Source organism: Portunus trituberculatus, chromosome 1 (assembly GCF_017591435.1).
Source record: "Portunus trituberculatus isolate SZX2019 chromosome 1, ASM1759143v1, whole genome shotgun sequence".
NCBI classification, from domain to species: domain Eukaryota; kingdom Metazoa; phylum Arthropoda; class Malacostraca; order Decapoda; family Portunidae; genus Portunus; species Portunus trituberculatus.
Genome location: NC_059255.1, coordinates 5,249,075 through 5,272,747, shown reverse-complemented (window position 1 = coordinate 5,272,747; position 23,673 = coordinate 5,249,075). Strand labels below are relative to the sequence as shown.

Sequence of the window (23,673 nt, the reverse complement as noted above, 5' to 3'; positions counted from 1 at the left end):
ACATCATACAGAATGCCAACTTAGTCAATACACAAACCCCACAGTAACCTGACATTATGAACACCTACCAAACCACCAGTAATCTGACATGACCACCTACCCAAACGTCCCAGCAATCTGACATCAAACAGAATGCCAACTTAGTAAACTTTCTTGTGAACACCAGGAGGTTTGTGAGCTTGAGGTTGACAGCCCCTGGTCTAAACACTTGACTATACAAGAGAGTGAAGACTAATACTTAACCCCTTGAGTAATAGGATGCATTTTTATTTTGAGATTTATACACCATTAGGTAATTCTACTGACAAAAGTAAAAGTCTATGGGGGGTGGGGGTGGGTCAGATGATTAATGGCTGGAGTCTTAACTATTTTAATCCCCATAGGAGTTTCTGAAGCTATGTAAAATCACTAGTAAGCAAAATGAATATGAAAATGTGTCATGATACTGAAGGGGTCAACCTTACATTACAATTATTCATAAGTCTTACCAAATCTTGCAAATAAGGTGAACTGAAAACTAGCCCCCCCCCAAAAAAAAATCATTAGCTTACTACAGTGAGTCTATTGTAAAATGGCTCCTGAATTTCAAACACATTGTAAATTATCGATAATGTACTTGATGTGAATAATACAGCGGAGACTCAATACTCGTACGTCTAAATAATCAAATGCAAAAGTTCTACTTAATACTCGAAAAAATACCTATTAGTCAAATGTTCATCCACATGGCTGTAAACAAAGGGTCTTTATCTTCCTGCCGCCCCTTGCGCCCCACCAGCTGGCCATTGCAGCCAGTTGATCCTCCGCTGTCATAAGAATAACATTATCCTGTACTTTGTCCCCCATTTAGAAGCTTACAATGGCACCGAAGAGGCTTGTTAGTGATGAAAATAAGCCTACAAGAAAGAATGTAGTGACAACCATTGAAAGGAAAAATTATAATTGATAAATACAAGAAAGGAGGAAGAATAACCGATCTTGCAGCTGATCGAGTACTGTATGGCTAAATCTACAGTAGCCACAATACTGAAGCAGTAAACCCATTAAAAGAGCTGATGTGGCGACTGGTGTGAAAAGGCAATTTAAGCGACCTGCGGCAGTGGAAGAAATGGAAAAATTGTTGATTGGATAAATCAATGGCAGATGGCTGGTGATTCTTTGTGAAGATGGCATAATTTGTGCGAAGGCTAGACTGCTGCAGCGTGATCTTATTTCTGATACTACATCTGACTCCAATGATGATTTTAAAGCAAGTAAGGGATGGTTTGGGAATTTCAAGAAAAGAACTGGCATTCTGTTGTGATGCATGGTGAGGCGCAAGTGCTGACAGAGTTGCCACTGAGCAATTTGTGCCCGAATTTAAGCAAATTGTGGATAAGGAGCGCTTAAACCCACAACAGATCTTTACTTGTGATGAAATTGGTCTGTTTTGGGGATAATAATAATAATAATAATAATAATAATAATAAAACTACCAAACAGGACCTATATAACAAAGGAAGAGAAGTGTTTGGCAGGACACAAGCCCATGAAAGACAGGCCAACCCTGCTTCTATGCATCAGTGCTAGAGGTGACTGCAAAATTAAACAGCTTTTTTTTTCTAAACTTGGTTTGGCAATGGTTGGAACGAATAACCTATTTATAGGTATCAATAATCAAACTTTTTAATACTCGAACAGCCATTTGGAACAAATAAAGTTTGAGTATTGAGTCTCCACTGTCCTTGCTTTCTGTTGATCAGTGAACTTATTACAAAGATAGCTCATAAGTTTCCCCAAGATCTGACAACCATTCAAACTAAGACCCAGGAGCAACTTTAGAGTAGACACACTATAACATAATTGATTTGACGTGAATAATACTTGCTTTCTGTTGATCAGCGCACTTATTACAGGGATACCTCATGACTTTCCCCAAGATCTGACAATCATGCATTCCCTGGTTCACCATTCAAACCCAGACCCAGGAGCCACTTTAGAGTACACACAAACATAACATAATTTGATTTGAATAATACTTGCTTTCTGTTGATCAGCACACTTATTGCAAGGACACCATTCAAACCCAGACCCAGGAGCCACTTTAGAGTAGACAAGGGGCTGCTGTGGTGCAGTGGGACCCCGCGTGCTTTGTGGTCCCCGGGGTTCTCAAGAGCACGGGTTCAAATCCTGGCCACGCACGGTCCGAGGTTAGGAAGGGCATCCACTCAGGCTAACACTATAAGACACACTAAGAGAAATATATACAAGACTCCTTTTTACCATTCTTCTGACTACAGGTGTCCAATGAAGGTAGCCACACTGTACTTCACAACACACACTTGAGAGTTCTGAATGACAGCAATAGAGCTCGTCTACTCTTTACACCTGCAGTACTTCCTCATTCTAACGAGTCCACAGGGTGACTATAACAAAGCCACACGCATCAGAATATAACACATTAATTTTCGAGTATTCAATATATGAGTTAGTTGACAGAAAATACTCACAATATGCTAAATACACTAGAAATAATAATGGCTCTGGTAACTGAAAAGAGATAATCCACTCCCTTAAGATTAGAGCACAGTTTACGTACAAAATAAATATAAATTGATAAACATTTACAAAAATACACAAAAAATAATAATGGTTTTGGTGATTCAAGAGATAATTTACTCCCTTAAGATTAAAGTTTTACACACAAAAATAAATACAAATTGATATCAACATTTACAAAAAAATACAAAATAATAATGAAAAAAGATATAATTAATACACTCCCTTAAGATTATAGTTTACACACAAAAATAAATACAAATTAATAACAATATACATAGAAAAAATACTTGAAATATGTACCAAAAATGCCACTCTGGTGATTCACATCCTAATAATCGGTGTAACAGTGTCATAATGCCCTAAATGGTGACACTCTGTTAATTAATCATTCTTATCTTCCTCTGTGGGTTAGCATCTTTTCCTCTCTATTCCTAGCTAGCGGCCACCCATCTTACAAGTACCTGCAACCAAAACACAAAGTCACAATACAAAAATACATAAATAAATAAATAATAATAACAATAATAACAATAATAATAATACATAATACATAAAAATAATAAAAATAAATAAAAAATAAAAAAATTGAAAATATTAATAAATAAATAAGAAAAATAAATAAAATCGAATAAAATGAAATAGGCACAAAAATAAACAAATAAATAAATAAATACTACTACTAAAATACAAAAAATAAAAATAAATATGAAAATAAAATAAAATACACACTAAACACAGGTAGAGTATATAACTTGCACCAAAAATCTTACACTTCACATACAAAAGGCAAAACAAGGATAAGAAAAGCATTAAATCCACAAAAAATATAAAAAGTAAATAGATGAATAAATAAACAAAAAAAATCAAGGCTGAAAATTTAGAAACCACAGAAATAGAGATAAATAAATAAACAAAAATATCAAACAGAGAGAGAGAGAGAGAGAGAGAGAGAGAGAGAGAGAGAGAGAGAGAGAGAGAGAGAGAGAGAGAGAGAGAGAGAGAATGTCAGGGTACTTACCAGAGTGAGGTGACGAGGTTCTGGTGAGGCTGCTTGTTCACCACCTGTCCCATCATAAAGGCAAGCTTGTGGGCATACATACAGGGTGCTGGGACACGAACCGTACCCTAGAGAAGAAAGAAAAAAAAATAGGTACGTGACGGGAAAATGGATGTAAATTAACAAAAAGAAAAAGATCAGAGCATAAAGTTGGACATTTAAAAAAATTGCTACATAATCTTACAGGGAAATAATGCAAGAGTTAACCAGTGCTGTCTATCATTCCCTACTATGTCCGCTTCTCTAATGCAAGAGTTAACCAGTACACTCAATCATTCATCACTGCTTTGTCCACCTCTCTAATGCAAGAGTTAACCAGTACTCTCAATCATTCACCACTACTCTGTCCACCTCTCTAATGTAAGAGTTAACCAGTACTCTCAATCATTCACCACAATTGTCCACCTCTCTAATGTAAGAGTTAACCAGTACTCTCAATCATTCACCTCCCTAATGCAAGAGTTAACCAGTACTCTCAATCATTCACCACTACTCTGTCCACCTCTCTAAAGAGTTAACCTGTACTCTCAATCATTCACCACTACTCTGTCCACCTCTCTCATGTAAGAGTTAACCAGTACTCTCAATCATTCACCACTATTGTCCACCTCTCTAATGTACAAGTTAACCAGTACTCTCAATCATTCACCACTGCTTTGTCCACCTCTCTAATGCAAGAGTTAATCAGTACTCTCAATCATTCACCACTATTGTCCACCTCTCTAAGAGTTAACCAGTACTCTCAATCATTCACCAGTACTCTCAATCCTTCACATCTTTCTCTGACACACTCTGGAACTCCCTGCCTGCATCTGTATTTCTACCTTCCTATGACTTGACAATCTAAGAGGCAGGTTTCAACACAATCCCTTTATTGTGGCTAACTCAAACCTGCAAGGGGACTGGAGACAAAGTGGGTCATTTTCTTTGTTATATTGCTCTTCGCCAGCTTTCTCCTCTAACATTAAAAATAAATAAATAAATAAAATAAAGCCAGTTTCGCTCACCTGCCAGTTGTAATATTGATGGGTCAGTTTGAAAGCCAGCCTCTGCATGTGGTCTGGCTTAAGCCCTGTGGTGTCGGCAATGACGTTGAAGGAGGTTGGTGAGACGGTGCCTATGTGAGTACTCTGAGGCACCAGGAAGAAGTCGTATCTGTCAGGGAGAAGTGAATTGTGTGCTGTGTGATCTGTACTATCCGTATTAAGGTTTGTAAAGTAATAATGGTATAATGGTGACCTGGCTGGTTTTAAAGGGGTTTTTGACAGTTATAATGGTGATTTGGCAGGTTTTAAAGGGTATTTTGTAATGGTTTAGCTGTTTTTCTCAATAATAATGGTGATTTGCCTGGATTTAATGGATTTTTAATAATGGTGACACCTGGTTTTTAAGGGGTATTTTGTAATGGTCTGTGTGTCTTTGTCAATAATAATGGTGATTTGCCTGGATTTAATGGATTTATTTTAATAATAATGGTGACCTAATGGATTTATTTTAATAATAATGGTGACCTGCCTGGTTTTTAATGGGTATTTTGTAATGGTCTGGATACATTAGCATAATAGCAAAATTCACAACCCCTGCTCTGTACTAAGTGGTTATAAAGTAGTTTTATTCTCAGTATGTATGATAAAATATATATATATATATATATAATAAAATAAATAAATAAATAAATAAATAAAAAATCTTACATTCTACCATAAACTGTAACCACTATTCTTTCATAATTACAACCACATTACTTCCTCCACAACTACCACCATCACTAACAACAGGGCTGCCAACCAAAACCACAACAACGGCACGGCTACCAACCTCTCTGGCAGGGTAACAACATCATCCACCACAGTGCCAGGCGGCGGATTAACTACTCCACTACCTTGCTTGCTGAAAAACTTAGTGTTAATCCTCTTGGACACAATGGTGAAGGCAAACTCTGGAGCCTTGGCAAACATCTCCTGGAAGCATTTCTGTGGTGGCACAGAGGAGGAACGAGGCTGTGGTTAAGTGGTGCTGTTAGCGGTTTTGTGGTATGTGTGAGCTGTGAAGTCCTGCTGTGGTGTGGTGTAAACGTACGAGATACGCCGGCTACTCTGAGCGAACCGGGCGTTAGAGACGTATGAGATACGTCGGCGAGCTTCCTTGTGTTTTCGGAGGTATTGCGTCCTCAAAACCTACCAGTATACTGCCATCATGCACTGTAGACATTGCTCATGCTGCCTCCTCGTCCCTGCTAACATGAATGCTTCCTGTATTTATTTATTACATATCTGAACTTTAGCAGTTTCTGCTGCCTTCAGCTCGGTCTAGCGGTAAACTAACGCCTCAACCCCGCTAATATGAACGCAGCGTAATTTCCATTACTTACTTTCACCATTTCAGATGTTTTTGGTAACTGTTATATTGTGGTAGTGAAAACTTTGTATGACATATATAAGAATTTTCCAATCGTTTTGTTATAAGGAAAACAAGTCCATATTACTTGGAAAATATATGCACCACGAAAGGCAACACTCCCTCGCGATATCTCGTGTCTATTTTTAGCCACAAGCACTCCCAAACAGCAAAACATGACATTATTTTTCTTTCAACTCAGGAACGATATTATGCATGTGACCAACTCTAGGATCGACTGGTGAGAAACGAGAAAGCGAATAAACTATAGTCACATAAGGCTTTGCTAAGTCGCTAACCTTAGCGCAAAACATCTCGCACCAATTAATACCACTTCCATTCATTTCTGGGAGGAATGACTGTCATTTTCATTTGTTTCACATCATTTAAGACTGGTTTAGCAAAAAAAAAAAATCCATGATGTGGCCAGCACTGGCGAAATCACAAAGTCCCGGATCTGCTGACACTGTACGGGTTAAACAAATAGTTGGTCAAAATGGATATAAACACCAAACATTTCTAAACACACACAATTACCACTCGGGTAAAATTCTGGACACACCAAAAAATATTTGTAAATGCAATCACCAGTCAGGTAAAATTGCAAACAGACACCAAAACATTTCTTCACCCACACACCATCAACACACTGACAAAATTGGGGACACACCAAATTATTTCTTCACCCAAACACTAAAACATTTACAACCACACACCATCACCACTCACGCAAAACTGTGATGACACTAAATTTTACTAAACCCACACACCAAATAATTTATAAACACACACCATCACCACACAAGACAAAATCATGGACACACCAAATTATTTCTTCACTCACACACCAAAACATTTATAAACACAATCACCACTCAGGAAAACTGTGAAGACACCAAAACATTTATAAACCAACACACACCAAAACATTTATAAACACACACTATCAGCACACAGGCAAAATCATGGACACCAAATTATCTCTTCACTCACACACCAAAACATTCATAAAACACAATCACCACTCAAGCAAAACTGTGAAGACACCAAAACATTTATAAACACACACAAACACCATCACCACACAGGCAAAACTAATGAACTGAGCTGAGGGGGACAGAAATGCTCACTCTTCACTCCGAGGGTAAAGTTATTGGCCAATTCCTCGTTGTTCTTATGTGTGGCGGCCTGGGAGAGGTAGCGAGACAGGCCTTGGTTGAGTGAGGACACCACCGCACCACACGACACATTTCTCGACCCCTTCTCATGGTAGGCATCATATCCTATCACCATTGTGTTCTGGAAGGTGACAAAGAATTCACCCCTTCAGTACTGGGACACATTTCTACCTTGAGTTGTGTACCATTAGACCATTTTATTGACACTACCAAGTGTCTATGGAGGGCAGAAGATTAATGGCCACCATCTTTTATTATTTTAACCCCTTCAGTACTGGGACACATTTATATCTTGAGTTTTATGTACCATTAGATTTAACCCTTAACTTCCGGGGATTAAAATATTTTTTCCTGTCTAATGACGGGGAAAAATGGTACACCTAAAAATTGTCAGAACACAGTTTGAATACTGATAATTATTTTCTCTGTGTTATTCTGAATACAATGATGTACTTTCCAGCTCGATATGACGTCTGAGAGTTTAGTTATTGCCTTATCAAAGTTTCCTCCTCCGGGCACGGTGTGACCAGTCAAGAGGAAACAGCCCGGAGAGCGACGCCGCGCTCGCTCTCTCTCTCTCTCTCTCTCTCTCTCTCTCTCTCTCTCTCTCTCTCTGTGTGAGTGAGAGAGAGAGAGAGAGAGAGAGAGAGAGAGAGAGAGAGAGAGAGAGAGAGAGAGGAAGGAGGAAGGACATATTATCACTGATTTCTGAGACACGTGTGTGTGTGTGTGTGTGTGTGTGTGTGTGTGTGTGTGTGTGTGTGTGTGTGTGTGTGTGTGTGTGTGTGTGTGTGTGTGTGTGTGTGTCATATATCACTGATTTCTGAGACACGTGTGTGTGTGTGTGTGTGTGTGTGTGTGTGTGTGTGTGTGTGTGTGTGTGTGTGTGCATTACTCTCTCTCTCTCTCTCTCTCTCTCTCTCTCTCTCTCTCTCTCTCTCTCTCTGACAAGTGTTGATGTGTGTAGGCCCGCGTGTGTGACTCAGATGAGTTACCTCAAAGCTTTTCTCGAATGACTCATAAGAAGCGTGACGGCTATGAACGTCAGGAGTTCATTTCTTGTGATGTTTTTCCACTCTTTCTCGTGAGAGCTATGGGGCACATCATCATCATCTGCTGTTTCTTCATCATGAAAAGTGTTGCTCTCACTCACTATATGGTCCAAGAAAGCATCACTGAGAAACGCCATGAAATAGTCACAATTGTGTTGCACAGGAGGGAATTCAGCTGTTATGCCAGGAGACACAGATAAATCAGGCATAACTGGGAAAAATCATCATTGAATTCCCTCCATTGAAAGACAGGTCGGGGTCTCGCGCCACCTCTGCCACGCCCCCTTGATCGTCTCCCCAGAACGCGAGGAGCACGCGCATGCCTGCGTCTCCTAGAAACACTCTGTGTCCTTGACACATTATCTGGAGTCTGTTCTTCATCATTATTGCCTTCACTGTCACTTATACTGTGTAAGAGTCTCTGTCTCTCTGTCTGTTCTCCTGAGAAAGCAGGTGAATGATGCTCTACATCCGTGTCCTCACTACTAGTCTCTTCACTTTCCCCAGTTTCTTCTTCTATATATTCACTGTCACTTTCTTCTAGCTCAGAACCACTGCTAAGTAAAAGGGTTCTGCCTTGCTCCATGGTGATTTACAATCTGACCCGATCCTTCGCTGTTATCACTGACCTTTCTACCCAGCGCGTCACCGGAGTTGCCAAGTGTCGCCCATAAAACGGGAAAACAGTTCAGTTACCTCTAAAATTAGGAGCTCTTGTGGAAACACTTGTGTGGTAAAAGATGCCAGATACTTCTACTCACCATCCGCCTCAAGAGAGCGCGCGAGAGACTTAAAATTACGCCGGGAAAAATCTTGATTACTGGGACGAATCCCGTCACTTCGGACGTTCTGACGCAAACGTTTATATACGACCGCCGGAAGTTAAGGGTTAAATCCTGACCTGGACCGGTTGGTTTAGCTTCAATTCTGCACAGGAGAAAAACAGTCACTTGTATGAAAACCTAACCTAAATGTAGATGAAAATAAGATGAATATGTATGAAGTATGTAACAGATGACCTGACCTGGACCTGGTTTGCTTGGCTTCAACTCTGCACAGAATGGAGAAGAATCATTTGTGCTAGTAGTGTTCATTTAACTGTCGTGGTTAAGTATAGATGAAAACGATGAATATGTATGATGAGGTATGTCTTATTTTTCTGACCTGGACTAGTTCTTTAGCTTCAACTCTGCACAGAACGGAGAAAAAAAGTAATTTATGCTACTTGTGTTCATGTAACTGTTGTGGTTAAGTACAGATGAAAACAATGAATATGTATGATGAGGTACGTTTTATTTTCTGAACTGGACTGATTAATTTAACTTCAACTCAGCACAGAACAGATAAAAAGTCATTTGTGCTATTAGTGTTCATTTAATTGTTGTAGTTAAGTATAGAAGAAAACAAGGAATGGAGTGAAATATGTATCAAGTATATATATCAACAGACAGCCCATTTTTACAGCCAGTCCCTCCCCAGTCACTAATACTGACTCTGCACCTCTCTAGACCACAGCCGTTTGTATTACTAGTGTTCCATTAACCATTAAGTATAGATGAAAAGGACTAATACAGATGAATATGAATAAAATAAATATGTATGAAAAAGTATATCACAGCCAGTCCCTCCCCAGTCACTAACACTTACTCTGCACCTCTCCAAGAAGAGGAATAAAGTGAATATCTAAAGTATATCACAACCAGTCCCTTCTAGTCACTAATACCTACTCTGCGTTTCTTTAGACCAGCTTGCAAAGTTCCTGTTATACTGGACAGTCTCCCCGCCCTGTAGAATGACCTCATCAGGGAGCATGCGGCCATTAACCTCCAGTAGCCTGTTGGAGATCTCAAGACCCCAGCTGGCCATCTCCTCCTTCACCTAATATAGAAGATAAAACAGTGACCTGTAGTGTAATGAATGGTAACTGTAGTGTTTTCCTTGGGCATAAATGTCGATCCTACAGCACAATGTAAAGTGGCAAAAATTTCCTATAGCATACAGAATTGTCAATTTTCCATAGCATAGTGTTAGATGTGTTGATTTCCCATTGCATAATGTAGAGGTGTAAATTTGCCATACCCTCTCACACCCAGAGCCACACATATCCTCACACCCACACATACACACATACCTTCTCAAACCCATACACTCTCATACCCATACAGCCACATACCCTTTCATGCCTGACAAGATGGCTGTTGAAGGCCATGAGAGAGTTAACCCTTTGGTCCGGGGGGCTGCGAAGGTACTCGGCAAGGTCCTTCATCATGTTAAAGTCGCACGCATCTCGTCAGTGAAGCCCGTCATTAGACACAGCTCAGGCACAAGGATGATGTTCTCACAGCCTCGCCGCAGGTCCTTCTTCTTGGGTTTTGACACCAACAGGGGCTGGTTCACGTCGCGGATCTTCACTTGGTAACGCTGAGAAGAAAAAAAGGTTTGTGAAGGAGAGAGAGGGTAATGATAGCTGGTAATCCTGAAAGAGTGAGACAGGAAAGGGTTTGTGAGTGATGGGTGGTTATTAATGCTGACAAAAAGGAAAGAGTTTGTAAGTGATGGGTAAATGGTAATACTGAGAGAGAGAGAGAGAGAGAGAGAGAGAGAGAGAGAGAGAGAGAGAGAGAGAGAGAGAGAGAGAGAGAGAGAGAGAGAGAGAGAGAGAGAGAGAGAGAGAGAGAGAGAGAGAGAGAGAGAGAGAGAGATTGTGATGAATGGGTAATCTGAGGGGATGACTTACCTGAAGAAGGGGTGATGTATGCTTCCAAAGAGGCAAGTTTCTAAAGGAAAGTTAATATAAGACTTTTTCCGAACGTTTGATAAGGCTGAGAGACAAATACGTGCTTCTAAAGAGGTCAAGTTTCTGAAGAGGACAAGACACTGTGAGATTTGAATGAAAGGGTGGAGAGACATGACTTCTTCCAAATGTTTGATAAGGCTAGGGGGCAAAATGTGCTACCAGAAAGGTTAATGAATTTCTAAAGGAGACATAACACTGTGATTGGAAGGAAAGGGAGGAGAGATTTTTTCCGAACGTGACACTGATTTTAGTAGGAAAGAAAGATTATTTTTTTTTAATGTCTGGTAAGGCTAAAAGGTGAAACAGTCCCAAAGAAGTTAATACATTTCTGAACAGCACATAACTTTAAGTGGAAGGAAAGAAACGTGAACCAAGACTTTTTCTGAGTGCCTGATAAGGCTAAGGAGGCAAATGTGCTTCCTAAGAGGTTAATACATTTCTGAAGGGCACATAACGCTAAGTGAAAGGAAAGGACGCAAACCAAGACTTTTACAGAGTGTCTGATAAGGCTTGGAGGTAAATGTGCTTCCCAAGAGGTTAATACATTTCTAAAGGTGACATAATGCTAAATGGAAGGAAAGGAACGAGACAAGACTTCTCCCGAACAGGCCGAGAATTTTCTGAATGAGGCAAGACTAACATTATTCCTCAGTATTTTGGCACCATACCTCCATTATCTTCAAGGGTTCTAGTACCAGTTAGGTGTGTTTTCAAGGATGTCTTTGCAACTCTAGTGACAGATTAACGAGAACTATACCTTGTTAGAAGAAAATCACTTGAGAACCTGGTAAATCACTCATATGAAGAAAGTCAAGGTCAGAGGTTCAGCACCACACTTGCACTCTTTTCAATGGTTCATAGTGTAATTTAAGTGTGTTTTCAAGGGTGTTTTTGCAGCTCTAGTGACAGATTAACAAGAACTTTACCTTGTTAGAAGAAAAAACACTTGAGAACCTGACAAACCACTCGTATGAAGACAGTCACAATGAGAGAGAATTGGCACCACACTTCCACTATCTTCAAGGGTTCTAGTGTCAGTTAGGCATGTTTACAAGGGTGTTTTTGCAGCTCTAGTGACAGATTTAACAAGAACCACTCAAGAACCTGACAAATCACTCATGAGAAGTCACTTCCACTATTTTCAAGGGTTCTAGTGGAAGTTAGGCATGTTTACAAGGGTGTTTTTTGCAGCTCTAGTGACAGATTAATATGAATTTTGCCTAATTAAAAAAAAACCCAAGAACCTGACAAATCACTTGTATGAAAAGTCACTTGCACTATTTCCAAGGGTTCTAGTGTAATTTAGGTGTTTTCAAGGATGTTTCTTGCAGCTCTAAGGGACAGATTAACAAGAATTCTACCTTGTTAGAAAATAAAACACTTGACAACCCGGCAAATCATTCTGAAAACCGTCACAGCGAGAGGAAAGTCTTAGTTGCTATGATGCAGTAAAGCAAACACTCACAGTCTGGTAGAAATCCATGTAGGTGATTTCCTTCCCCTTATATGGAAACTTGCATCGAGGATTGAGGTCCCAGGCAATATCATCAATCCTGTAGGACTTGTTGTTGTAGTACGTCACCACCACGGCCCCCAGAAGGTTGGCCATTGCTGCTTCTTTCTGTGTAAACCAAACCAAGGTGCTTCATAGTAAAGGAGTGAGCCAGGTGAATGCCATTAACCTCTTCAATATCATGGCATATTTTCATTAATTCTGCTTACTATTTGGGGATTTGCACAGCTTCAGAAACTTACATGGGGATTAAAATAGTGAAGACTGTGGCCATTATACTTCTGACCTCCATAGACTATTCCTGATGCAAATAAAATAGTCTAATCATACACAAATCTCAAAGTAAAATGTGTCCCAGTACTGAAAAGATTGAAAGTGAAGACTGTGCCCATTAAACTTCTGACCCTTCCTGATGTCAGTAAAATGGTCTAATCATACACAAATGTCAAAGTAAAATGTGTCCCAGTACTGAAGGGATTAAAATAGTGAAGAATGGCCACTAACTTAAACTTCTGACCTCCATAGACCCTTCCTAAGTAAATAAAATGGTCTAATGGTACACAAATGGTAAGTGTCCCAGTACTTAAGGAATTCAAGGTGTACTTACTGGATTTGGGGTACGGCGCAGCATCACCTGGTAAGCTGTCTCCTGCCGCAGAAACTTGTGTGAGACATCAGCGTTGAGCAGAAGGGATTCCTCATGCTGGCGGATGGAGCTGCAGAAACCTGGCCACACGATGAGCCTGTCGCAAAGAGTTAGTGGAAAGGTTCAAGTTAAAAGGGCATATTTGAGTGTTTACTGAATTATGAAGGTCTGAGTGTGCTTGAAGTTGTAAGGGTTTTGAGTGTGTTTGAAGTTACGATTTTTTTTTTTATACCATATGGGCTTTTCAAAGGAATTTATGGGCTAAAGGTGATACTTTTTGGGTACCCCCTATCTCAAAGCCCACCCGCTAGGAAACCGTTACCCCGAGTGAGAAAGCCCAACCTACACTCGGACCGTGGACAAGGTTCGAACCCATGCGCTTGGAGACCCCTCAGATCCCAAAGCACGCAGGGTTCCACTGTACCACGGCGGCCCCTTGAGTGTGATTGAAGTTTTAAGGGTATTTGAGTGCATTTGAAGTTGAGGATATTTGAGTGTTTTGTGAAATTTCTGTACTACACCCTCTCCCAACACCTTTCCACCACCACCCACCCACACACACCTAACACACCCATCATACAACTATTGACTCCTACACACACACACACACACACACACACACACACACATCCCACTACACACACACACACTCTACAATTATCCACTCCTACATGGACCCACAATCTAACACACACATCCTACAACTATCCACTCTCTCTCTCTCTCTCTTCTCACACACACACACACACACACACACACACACACACAGAGAGCCCTACCCATGTCTTTCGTTCTTAATAGCAGCATTGACATTGTAGTAACTCCTGCCCACGAGCTGCATGTTGAGATACTCCATGCAACGCTTCAGAAGAATGTTCATCAGGTGTATATACTCTGTGTCCATGAAGCTGATCTCCTTTATAAACTTCACCTTGAGCAGCACCACAGATTCATCCTCTCGTTTTGACACCAGCTCTGTTATCTGAGAGAGAGAGAGAGAGAGAGAGAGAGAGAGAGAGAGAGAGAGAGAGAGAGAGAGAGAGAGAGAGAGAGAGAGAGAGAGAGACTATTAACCCCATCAGTGCCAGTGCCATAACATATTTCCATATTCATTCTGGTGACTTTTATACAGCTTCATAAATTCAAGTGGAGGATTAATATAGTGAAGACTGTGGCCATTAATAGTCTGACCTCCATAGACCCTTCCTAACGTCAATAAAATGGTCTAATCATACACAAAACTTTAGATAGAAATGCATCTCAGTACTGTAGGAGTTAAAATAGTGAAGACTGTGGCCACTAATTTTCAGACCTCCATAGCCCCTTCCTGATGTCAATAAAATTGTCTAATCATACATAAAACTTAAGGTAGAAAAGCGTGCCAGTACTGAAAGAGATAAGGCATTGGACACTGAAGAATACAGATATATAAAGGCTTGCATATTATTGAGGGTTATACATTGTGATATACAGGTGAAATAATCCTAGTGTTCTTGTAATTTCAACACTGGGGGGAAAGGAAGGCATACAAAGGACACATATACAATTAGGCTTGTGTATCAATTGCAATTCATACGATGTGCTATACAGTTGAAATAATCCTAGTTTTCTTATATAAACACAATTTCTGTAACCTGTGGGGAGATCAAGACTAGCAGCACATACAGGTACAATTAGAAAGCCTGTTTTATTAATTCTAGGTGTCATATATAAATAAATAAATAAATAAATAAAAAGAATGATACATAAGTAAATAATAAAAATATAATTAGAAGACTTGCATATCAATTAGAGATGTAACGATGTATCGGTATCAGAATCGGCCCATTTTTGGGGTACTGGTATCGGTATCGGTTTACTTTATGCCGATACTTCCGATACCTAAAAGGAATTTACTACTTAGTGATATATTTGATATAAGATATTGATGATACCAAATTAATATAATATGGCATAATGAGTTTCCGTGGTGATTACTGTATGTCATAGAATACTGTTTTCTGTGGTAATAAGCCACAACCTAGAAATTTAGAATAAACTAAACTTTTTTTTCTATTTAATTGAAAAGATTAGGTGAAATCTCATGTTTCTGAATTGGTCTACTAATGTCAAATGAATTAATATCAAAGGATGTCAGATTTAATTAAAGAGAAACATACACAACAAAATGAGTTTCTTTTGCTAATATTTTGTCTGTTCTACAATTTTAATAATTTTAAAAATATTTTTGATCGCCAAAATATCGTCAATAAAAAATTAATAATGAAAATGCACAAGACCAAATGGTTGCTAAAGGAGTAAGAAGTAAGAATTTAAAATAACTGACAAGAATCAGAAGACTGAGAAGATATTCATTCCAATTACTGAGTAATTTGCCTTTGTAAATGGCTTCTAGAATTGCTCCTATTTCACAAACGTTCAGAAGGACTTACAGCATCCCCCCAAAACAAAGCCTCCCATCTGATAAGGCTCGCCGTCCACTAACTCATCCTGGTGTCCAGTGCAATAATCACTATAAGTAGTACTATCGCTATCGGCCAAAATTTTGGTATCGGTACATCTCTAATATCAATTCCAGGAGTCATAAATAAATAAATGAATAAATAGACAAATAAATAAATGAATAAATAGACAGATAAATAAATAATAACAATTGTTTCCTCATTCACACTCACTCACTCACTCACTCACACACTCACACACACACACACAGAACACAAGCCAGACACCAGCTCACCTCTGATCCCAGCTTTTTTGAGAGGCAAAGCTTCATGCCGTCAAAGAGGTAGGTTCCCAGAGTGGTGCGATGCTGGGCCATGAGCTTCTTCCTCAGTGGAGTGTGGTCTTCCTCAGGACTGCCGGAAGCAACTCGGTAATCCCACAGAACTCATACAAGGAAATTAAGCAAGAAGGAAGGGAAGGGAAGGGAAGGGAAGGTAAAGAAGAAAAGGCAATGCAAAAAGAAACATACAACTTTTTACTTATTTTTTTTTTTTTCCCATGTAGGAGAGGGGCCAGCAAAAAAAGGCCCACTTGAATGATGTTTCCCTAAAAGATAAACAGTGCTCTGAAAAATAGGGTCTTAGGAAACTTTTATTATACAACATTAAGGCAAGGCAAGGCAAGGATAGAGATTAAGAGGCCTTTGTAAAATAGGAGTGGTAACAGTCTTATTAAACCAAGATTAGAATGGAAGGTTGTATGGAAGAAGAGGCAAAGATTCTGTGAGAGAAGACCCTTGAAGAAAACAGCATACCTAAGGAAATAAGCAAGAGAAATTTGAACAGAACTTTATATATGACCTGACCACAAGGTAAGGACACTGCACAAAACAACAGACAAGGAACATATCAGACCACTCGGTTACAGTCCAAACCAGCAAATCACACACCTGTTAAAAAGGCTAGAAAGATGACTAACACAAGGCAAGAACAAAATAAACACTTCCAAACACACACAAAAAGAAACACTGAGGAACATAGGAGGCTAGAAAGATTAAGAACACAAGGCAAGGACATTATCAACACTTCGAAACACAAAAAACACTCGGAAAACACTCAGCTAGAAAGATAAAGAACACAAAGCACTGAAAACACTTCTAAACACACAAATGCACAAAACAGCCCAGGAGCATATCAGATCATTCAGTCAAGACAAGCAAATCACACACCTGAAGTCCACATGGTACACACTGTAGTTCCCACCCTGCATTTTAGCGATGGGGAAGTAGTTGCACAAGAGGGATAGATTACGGCCACACGTCCCTGGAACACCCAACACAGCCATGGTACCAGAGGGAATAATGACACCACACAATGCTCAACACTTCATGGCAATATGTTCATACATTTAGTACAAGTTCTTAGGATTTTCAGATGATGGCCATGGCAGTAGAGAGTGAGCTTAATGGTGGCTTAACAACTCAGAAGAGGAGTTTTAATTGGGTATAGTACACGTTATTATGATTTTCAAGTGATAGTTTAAGGGTTCTATATGAAGTTATTGGGTTCTAAAGATATTTTAATGATTCCAATGATAGTTTAAAAGCTTCCGGTAGATATTAACAATTTTTACAAGCATTTTTTTTTTTAAGTCCTTGATTTTTTTTTTTCAAGATCATAATGGATGAACAGAGGCTATCAGTGATTCTAGTGAGTTTAACAACCTCTAGCACAGTTACAAGGACAGCCATTAGTGTCAATCATTCTATAGATAGTTTTAAATAGTTCTATTGATTCTTAACAAAAGTTTAAGGTGTCATACCAATAAACAATTCATTACATTTTCAAGACAACCATGACAGTTTAACAAGTTCCAGTGTAAATAGTTTTAAAATAGTCCTAATAATTCAGGCTCCAATGCTACTTAGTTTCAAATAGTTATAATGATTTCAGTAAATTTAACAAATGATACCAATATACAATTCAGCACATTTTCAAGACAACAATGACAGTTTAATAAGCTCAGTGTAAATAGTTTTAAATAGTTCTAAAGATTCCAATAAAATTTTAGTTTAGGTTAGATAAGTTGAACAAGTTGTCATGATACCGGTACAATTCGGCACATTTTCATAACACAAGTGACAGTTTGACAGTCTCCAGTGCTAAATATACTTTTAAAAATAGTTCTAATGATTCCAATAAAAGTTTAACAAGTTGTCATGATACTAGTAAACAATTTGCCACATTTTCAAGATATTGGTGACAGTTTGACAACTTCTAGTGCAAATCCTCACCTTTCTTCATGACCATGTTGGTTGGCTTGGTCCACACAATCTGGCTGATGTCCCTCTTCCCGCGCACCATGCCACGCCCCACAGACTGCACGTTGCCATTGCTGGTGTCATCTGTTTACACACACACACACACACACACACACACACAATAGGATTACATAAGGACTGATGCAAAGATTTGTAATGACTGATGGATTGACAAATTTGAGATGGTAAGTAACAAAAGACAAATTAAATTGGTTGATGCAAGAAAAACCAACACTAAATATACAAACACGACGAAATGATATAAATCCTTAAATTCCGACAAAAGCATGCAAATTCACAAATATCAATAAAAGAAAAGCATGGAGAAAGTAGCATAAGATGAATCAGATCAGTCTTACTACAATGATACAAGAAAAACCAACAATAAAATACAAACTCAATAAGGCAATGATAAAAAAAAACTGTAAAAACAATGATGAAACATGAACACAAAAATACCAATAAAATGACATCTAAAGAATAACACAAGAACAATTATAAAACCTGGAGGGAGAAAAAAAATAATAAAATAAATAAATAAATAAATAAATAAATAAATAAATAAATATCCATAAAAGAACATCAGAACAAAACAGGAATAGAGAGAGAGAGAGAGAGAGAGAGAGAGAGAGAGAGAGAGAGAGAGAGAGAGAGAGAGAGAGAGAGAGAGAGAGAGAGAGAGAGAACAGAAAGCCCAGAAGGGTAGAAGCAGAGTTAACACACACAAATATCAGTAAGAGAACACAAAAGAACAGAAGTGTAGCAGTAACGTTCACACACACACACACACACACACACACACACACACACACACACACACACACACACATTTCACTACATGGACAAAGAAATGAAGAAATTGATAAATACTATAATAAGACCCAGATTGGAATATGCAGGAGTAGTGTGGACCCCTCATAAAAAGAAACACATAAGAAAATTGGAGAGGCTACAAAAAATGGCTACAAGAATGGTCCTAGAACTTGAAGGGATGACATATGAGGAGAGACTAAAGGCTATGGATCTACCAACCTTGGAACAAAGAAGGGAGAGAGGAGACCTGATACAAGTCTATAAATTGATCAACGGAATGGACCAAGTGGATAATGAGAAACTGATCCTGAGAGAAGAATATGACATCCCAAGCACAAGATCGCATAGTAAAAAGCTGAGAAAGGGAAGATGTCTGAGAGATATAAAAAAATATAGTTTCCCGCAGAGATGTATTGAGACGTGGAACAGTTTAGATGAAGAAGTAGTGTCTGCAACGAGTGTGCACACTTTTAAAGTAAGATTGGATAAGTGTAGATATGGAGACGGGACCACACGAGCATAAAGCCCAGGCCCTGTAAAACTACAACTAGGTAAAAACACTAGGTAAATACACACACACACACACACACACACATCAAGGCAACACTCACCGCTAGTATCTGAACCTCCCTCCTGGATCTTCATAGCACCCATTGCCTCAGTCACATGCCGCTGCTTGCCAGAGAACCCTTCCGCTCCTCCCCTGGATGTCGCCCTTCCCTCCTGCCCACAATGGAGACGTGGTAAGTACAATGGGTTAGTGTCTCCTTGTATCATCATTATGTTTGTTTAATGTCCATATTTTCCCATTTAGTTTAGGGTTTGACAGGCGATGACTGCTTTCCACAACTGGCGATCTTGTGTCATATATTCCTCTATTCCCAACAGATTCATATCTTCCTCTGTCTCCTTGTATATCTTATTTAACCCCCCTTCAGTACTAGGACGTGTTTCCTTATCTATTCTTACAATTTGTTGATTTTATACAGCTTCAGAAACATATGTGGGGATTAAAATAGTGAAGACTGTGGCCATTAATTCTCTGACTTCATAGACTCCTCCTAATGTCAATAAAATGGTCTAATCACACCCAAAACTCAAGGTAAAAATGCATTCCAGTACTGAAGTGTGTGTTACCCCAACCTTTACAAGAAATAAAAATTGCATATATATCTCACTCCTCTCTCTCTCTCTCTCTCACCTGAGCACCACGGGGGGGAGCCTTGCCCTTCTCCTGCTCCAGGTGGGTGCTGCGTCCCCTGGCCCGGCCCTTCCCCTCCCTCTCCTCCTCGGCGGCAGTGATCGGGCCAGGCTTCGTCAACTACAACAGGTGATATTAGTTAGTTCAGCCATATTTATTAGGAATTTGGTGAATAAGAATGGGACAGGACAGGAAAGGAAATACATGCATGTAGGCATGCATGCACTCATTTCATTCATTCATTCATTCATTCATTCACTCACTCACTCTCACCTTGCTGGAAGAAATGGAAAAGAAAGCAAACACATGAACGCACACACTGACTCACACTCTTATTGGAGGAAGTAATGGAAAGAAAAGGAAACACACAAAAGTACACACTCACTGATGCTCGCTCGCTCTCTCTCTCACTTTGATGGACGAAGTAATGAACAGGAAAGGAAAGGAAAGGAAATGCACACACACACACACTCTCTCTCTCAATGAAGGCGGTAAAGGAAAAGAATGGAAACACACACAAGAACATACAGGCACTCTCTCACCTTGCTGGAAGTAAATGAAAGTAAAAGGATGCACACACTCAACTCACACTAAATGAAACACACACACACACACACACACACACACACACACACACTCTCTCTCTCTCTCTCTCTCTCTCTCTCACCTTGCTGGAGGAAGCAATGGGCCTGGAGTGAGGTGTGGGCTTGTCTACCCCCGGCACCTCACTTGATGTAGGCTTATCCTGGCCACGAGACCTCCCTCGTGCCCGCCCCTCCCCTGAACCCTTGCCAGAGCCCTTCATCCTACACTGCTGCAACACACTGGGGGTAATAGGAACACACTGGTAAATTGAGCTGAATAGATAGTAATGAACAAATCAATGGGTTAGTTTGTTCTAATTCACTGCAATACTTTCTCGCTGCAACACACTTGGTAAAATAGGAATAAAGTGGTGAACTGAGTTGAACAGGGTAAAATGAACGAATGAATATATAAAAGGGTGTTTGTAGTATTAATTCCTATACTGTAATACTATCTCACAACACAATGGGGAAGATACAACAAAGCTCTGGTAAATTGAGTTGAATAGGGTAAAACGAATGAATGAACAAAGGAAAAGTTTCGTAATTCTTATCCTAAACAAAAGCCCTTCATCCTACACTGCAGCAACACACTGGGGAAATATGAACACATCGGTAATTTGAGTTGAATACGGTAAAAATAAATAAAAAGGGGTGAGTAATTCTTATACTAAATACACTCATGGGAAGGACATTCCAGGGATGAGAGAGAGAAATATAGGGAGAACTGAACAGGTACTGGGGAGATAGGAATACATCAGTAAAAACAAAAGGGTTGAGTAATTCTTATTCTCATGGAAAGGATGTTCTGGGCATGAGAAATAGAGAAATATAGGGAGCAGAACTGAACAATGAATGAGAGAGAAAGTATTACACAAAAATTTGAAAAATGAAATTATCCATTTAGTCTTAGTGAGAAATACGGTAAATATGATTCAATAATCGGGGAAATATATATATATATATATATATATATATATATATATATATATATATATATATATATATGTGTGTGTGTGTGTGTGTGTGTGTGTGTGTGTAAGATGAAAAATACTGAGAAATGGTGACAAAATATAAAATTAAGATATGTTTGCCATTATTCCACGTCCTAGCATAGACCAGGTGTGGGCTCGCTCTTCACAAAAAATAGAAAATTTTTAAACATTATCAACGCTATAAACATTTTGCGACAGATATTTATGAGTTCAAACTTCAAATTACTCAAAATGAAGAGCTCTATAAGAAGAGAAGGATAACGAAAGCCATGTTGCTGTTAGTGTAAGAGTAAAATAATACCCCAAAAACATGAAAGTCACCCACTAAACGCCAAGAGCTCATAAACTTTCAAAAAACCATCCGCGTCAACCACAACACACCATGAACTCATAAACCTTCCAAAAACCATCCACATCACCCACACCACCATGAACTCATAAGCCTTCCAAAAACCATCGTCACCCACAAGCCATGAACTCGTAAACCTTCCAAAAACCATCCAAGTCACCCATAACACCATTAACTCGTATACCTTCCAAAAACCATCCAAAAGTCACCCATAACACACCAGAAGCTCGTCAACCTTCCAAAAAACCATCCAAGTCATCCATAACACACCATGAACTCGTAAACCTTCCAAAAACCATCCAAGTCACCCAAACCGCCAGGATCTCGTAAACCTTCCAAAAAAATCTGTCACCCAAAACGCCAGAATCTCGTAAACCTCCCAAAAATAGCCAAGTCACCCACAACACGCCAGAAGCTCGTGAACCTTCCAAAAACACCCAAAGTCATCCACAACACGCCAGGAGCTCGTAAACCTTCCAAAATAGCCGTCACCCACAACACGAAGCGCTCTTAAACCTTCCAAAACCACCCACAACACACCAGCAGCTCGTAAACCTTCTCAAAATCACCCAACACACCATAAACTCGTAAACCTTCGAAAAACACCCAAAAGTCATCCATAACACACCAGGAGCTCTTAACCTTCCAAAAAACCATCCCAAAGTCACCCACAACACACCCAAAGTAGCGTAGAATCTTCCAAAAACTCCAAACACGCACTATATAACCGCCTTCCATTGACACAACCCAGCCTAACCTTATTTACGTTATATACGCGACAATAAGCAAGGTCAAACACAACAGTATTTACTAATAACCTACCAAAATCACCATACATTCACAAAATAACAGCTTCCAATGGACATAACTTAAATGATTCCCAAATTATGTTCTTACCAGCCACCGACGCCATTAATACAAAGCCGGCACATAACCCGTCACCCCACACCTATTTTCACCACTTTCCCTTCTATATATTAAGTCTACAGGTATCTCAGCTTTAACTTCAGTCTATTAGCTAAATCTAGGATAAAGGGGAAGACATTTACCGGGGTTTATGAGGGTTTCACGGCCAAACAGCGGTAACGTCTCAGAGAGCAGCGGTTAACGTCCTCTAAGCAATGGCGTCTTTACCCTGAAAGGACAAAGAAGCGCGGGCGGTCTTCAACTTTGATATTTAAATCATCTACATATCAAAAGAACAAAATTTGACTATATATTCCTTGTAAAAATTCTATTTAAATTCATGATATATCTTTATGATATGTTAAAAATTCTGAATTACTGAAAATACTAGAAACTCCGTTAATTAACTCAAACTATCTACATATACAATGAACATATATATTCAATTATTTTTTTAAACAAAAACAAAATAAATATTCATGTAAAATCTTTTTTGGCAATTTACAAATTCTAGTTGTTGAGAAATATAAAAAAAATATTTGGTTCATTTTTCAAGTTTTGAACCACGTATCGTACCTACGTTGAAAAAAAAAAAACTATTAGGTATTGAATTCTTGGTAAAACAATAGATATATCTTACAACATGTTGAAAAAACTTGAAAATAAATTAGCTATCAATAAAGTGAGACATCAATATCACAAGTTTGTATTTTCCTGACAGCTAGCTATGTATTAATTTTCATCTCACCGTGAGATTTCAATGCGACGCAAATGAAAATGGTATTAACCAATTACTACACTGTGGTATGAGGGAAAATAAGTTATTGGTTAAGTAGAGTGACTAGTGACGATTATAAATTAATAACCTAAATCTCCCAGATT

The 23,673-nt window shown here is 39.1% G+C and overlaps 1 protein-coding gene across 1 annotated transcript; it reads right to left on the bottom strand.

Annotated features, from left to right (window-relative positions):
• Positions 1–2,156: 2,156 nt before the first annotated feature.
• LOC123501527 (piwi-like protein 1) lies at positions 2,157–23,020 on the bottom strand. Its single transcript, XM_045250429.1, is given in 20 exon segments — positions 2,157–3,002; positions 3,560–3,666; positions 4,606–4,753; positions 5,417–5,598; positions 7,082–7,319; positions 8,169–8,248; positions 9,127–9,152; positions 9,953–10,103; positions 10,399–10,505; positions 10,508–10,646; positions 12,488–12,643; positions 13,143–13,278; positions 13,961–14,163; positions 15,919–16,036; positions 16,852–16,945; positions 17,917–18,027; positions 19,368–19,479; positions 19,958–20,077; positions 20,625–20,781; positions 22,935–23,020. Coding segments are annotated over 19 exon segments (2,376 nt in total). The 5' UTR covers positions 20,763–20,781; positions 22,935–23,020; the 3' UTR covers positions 2,157–2,992.
• Between the last annotated feature and the right edge of the window lie 653 nt (positions 23,021–23,673).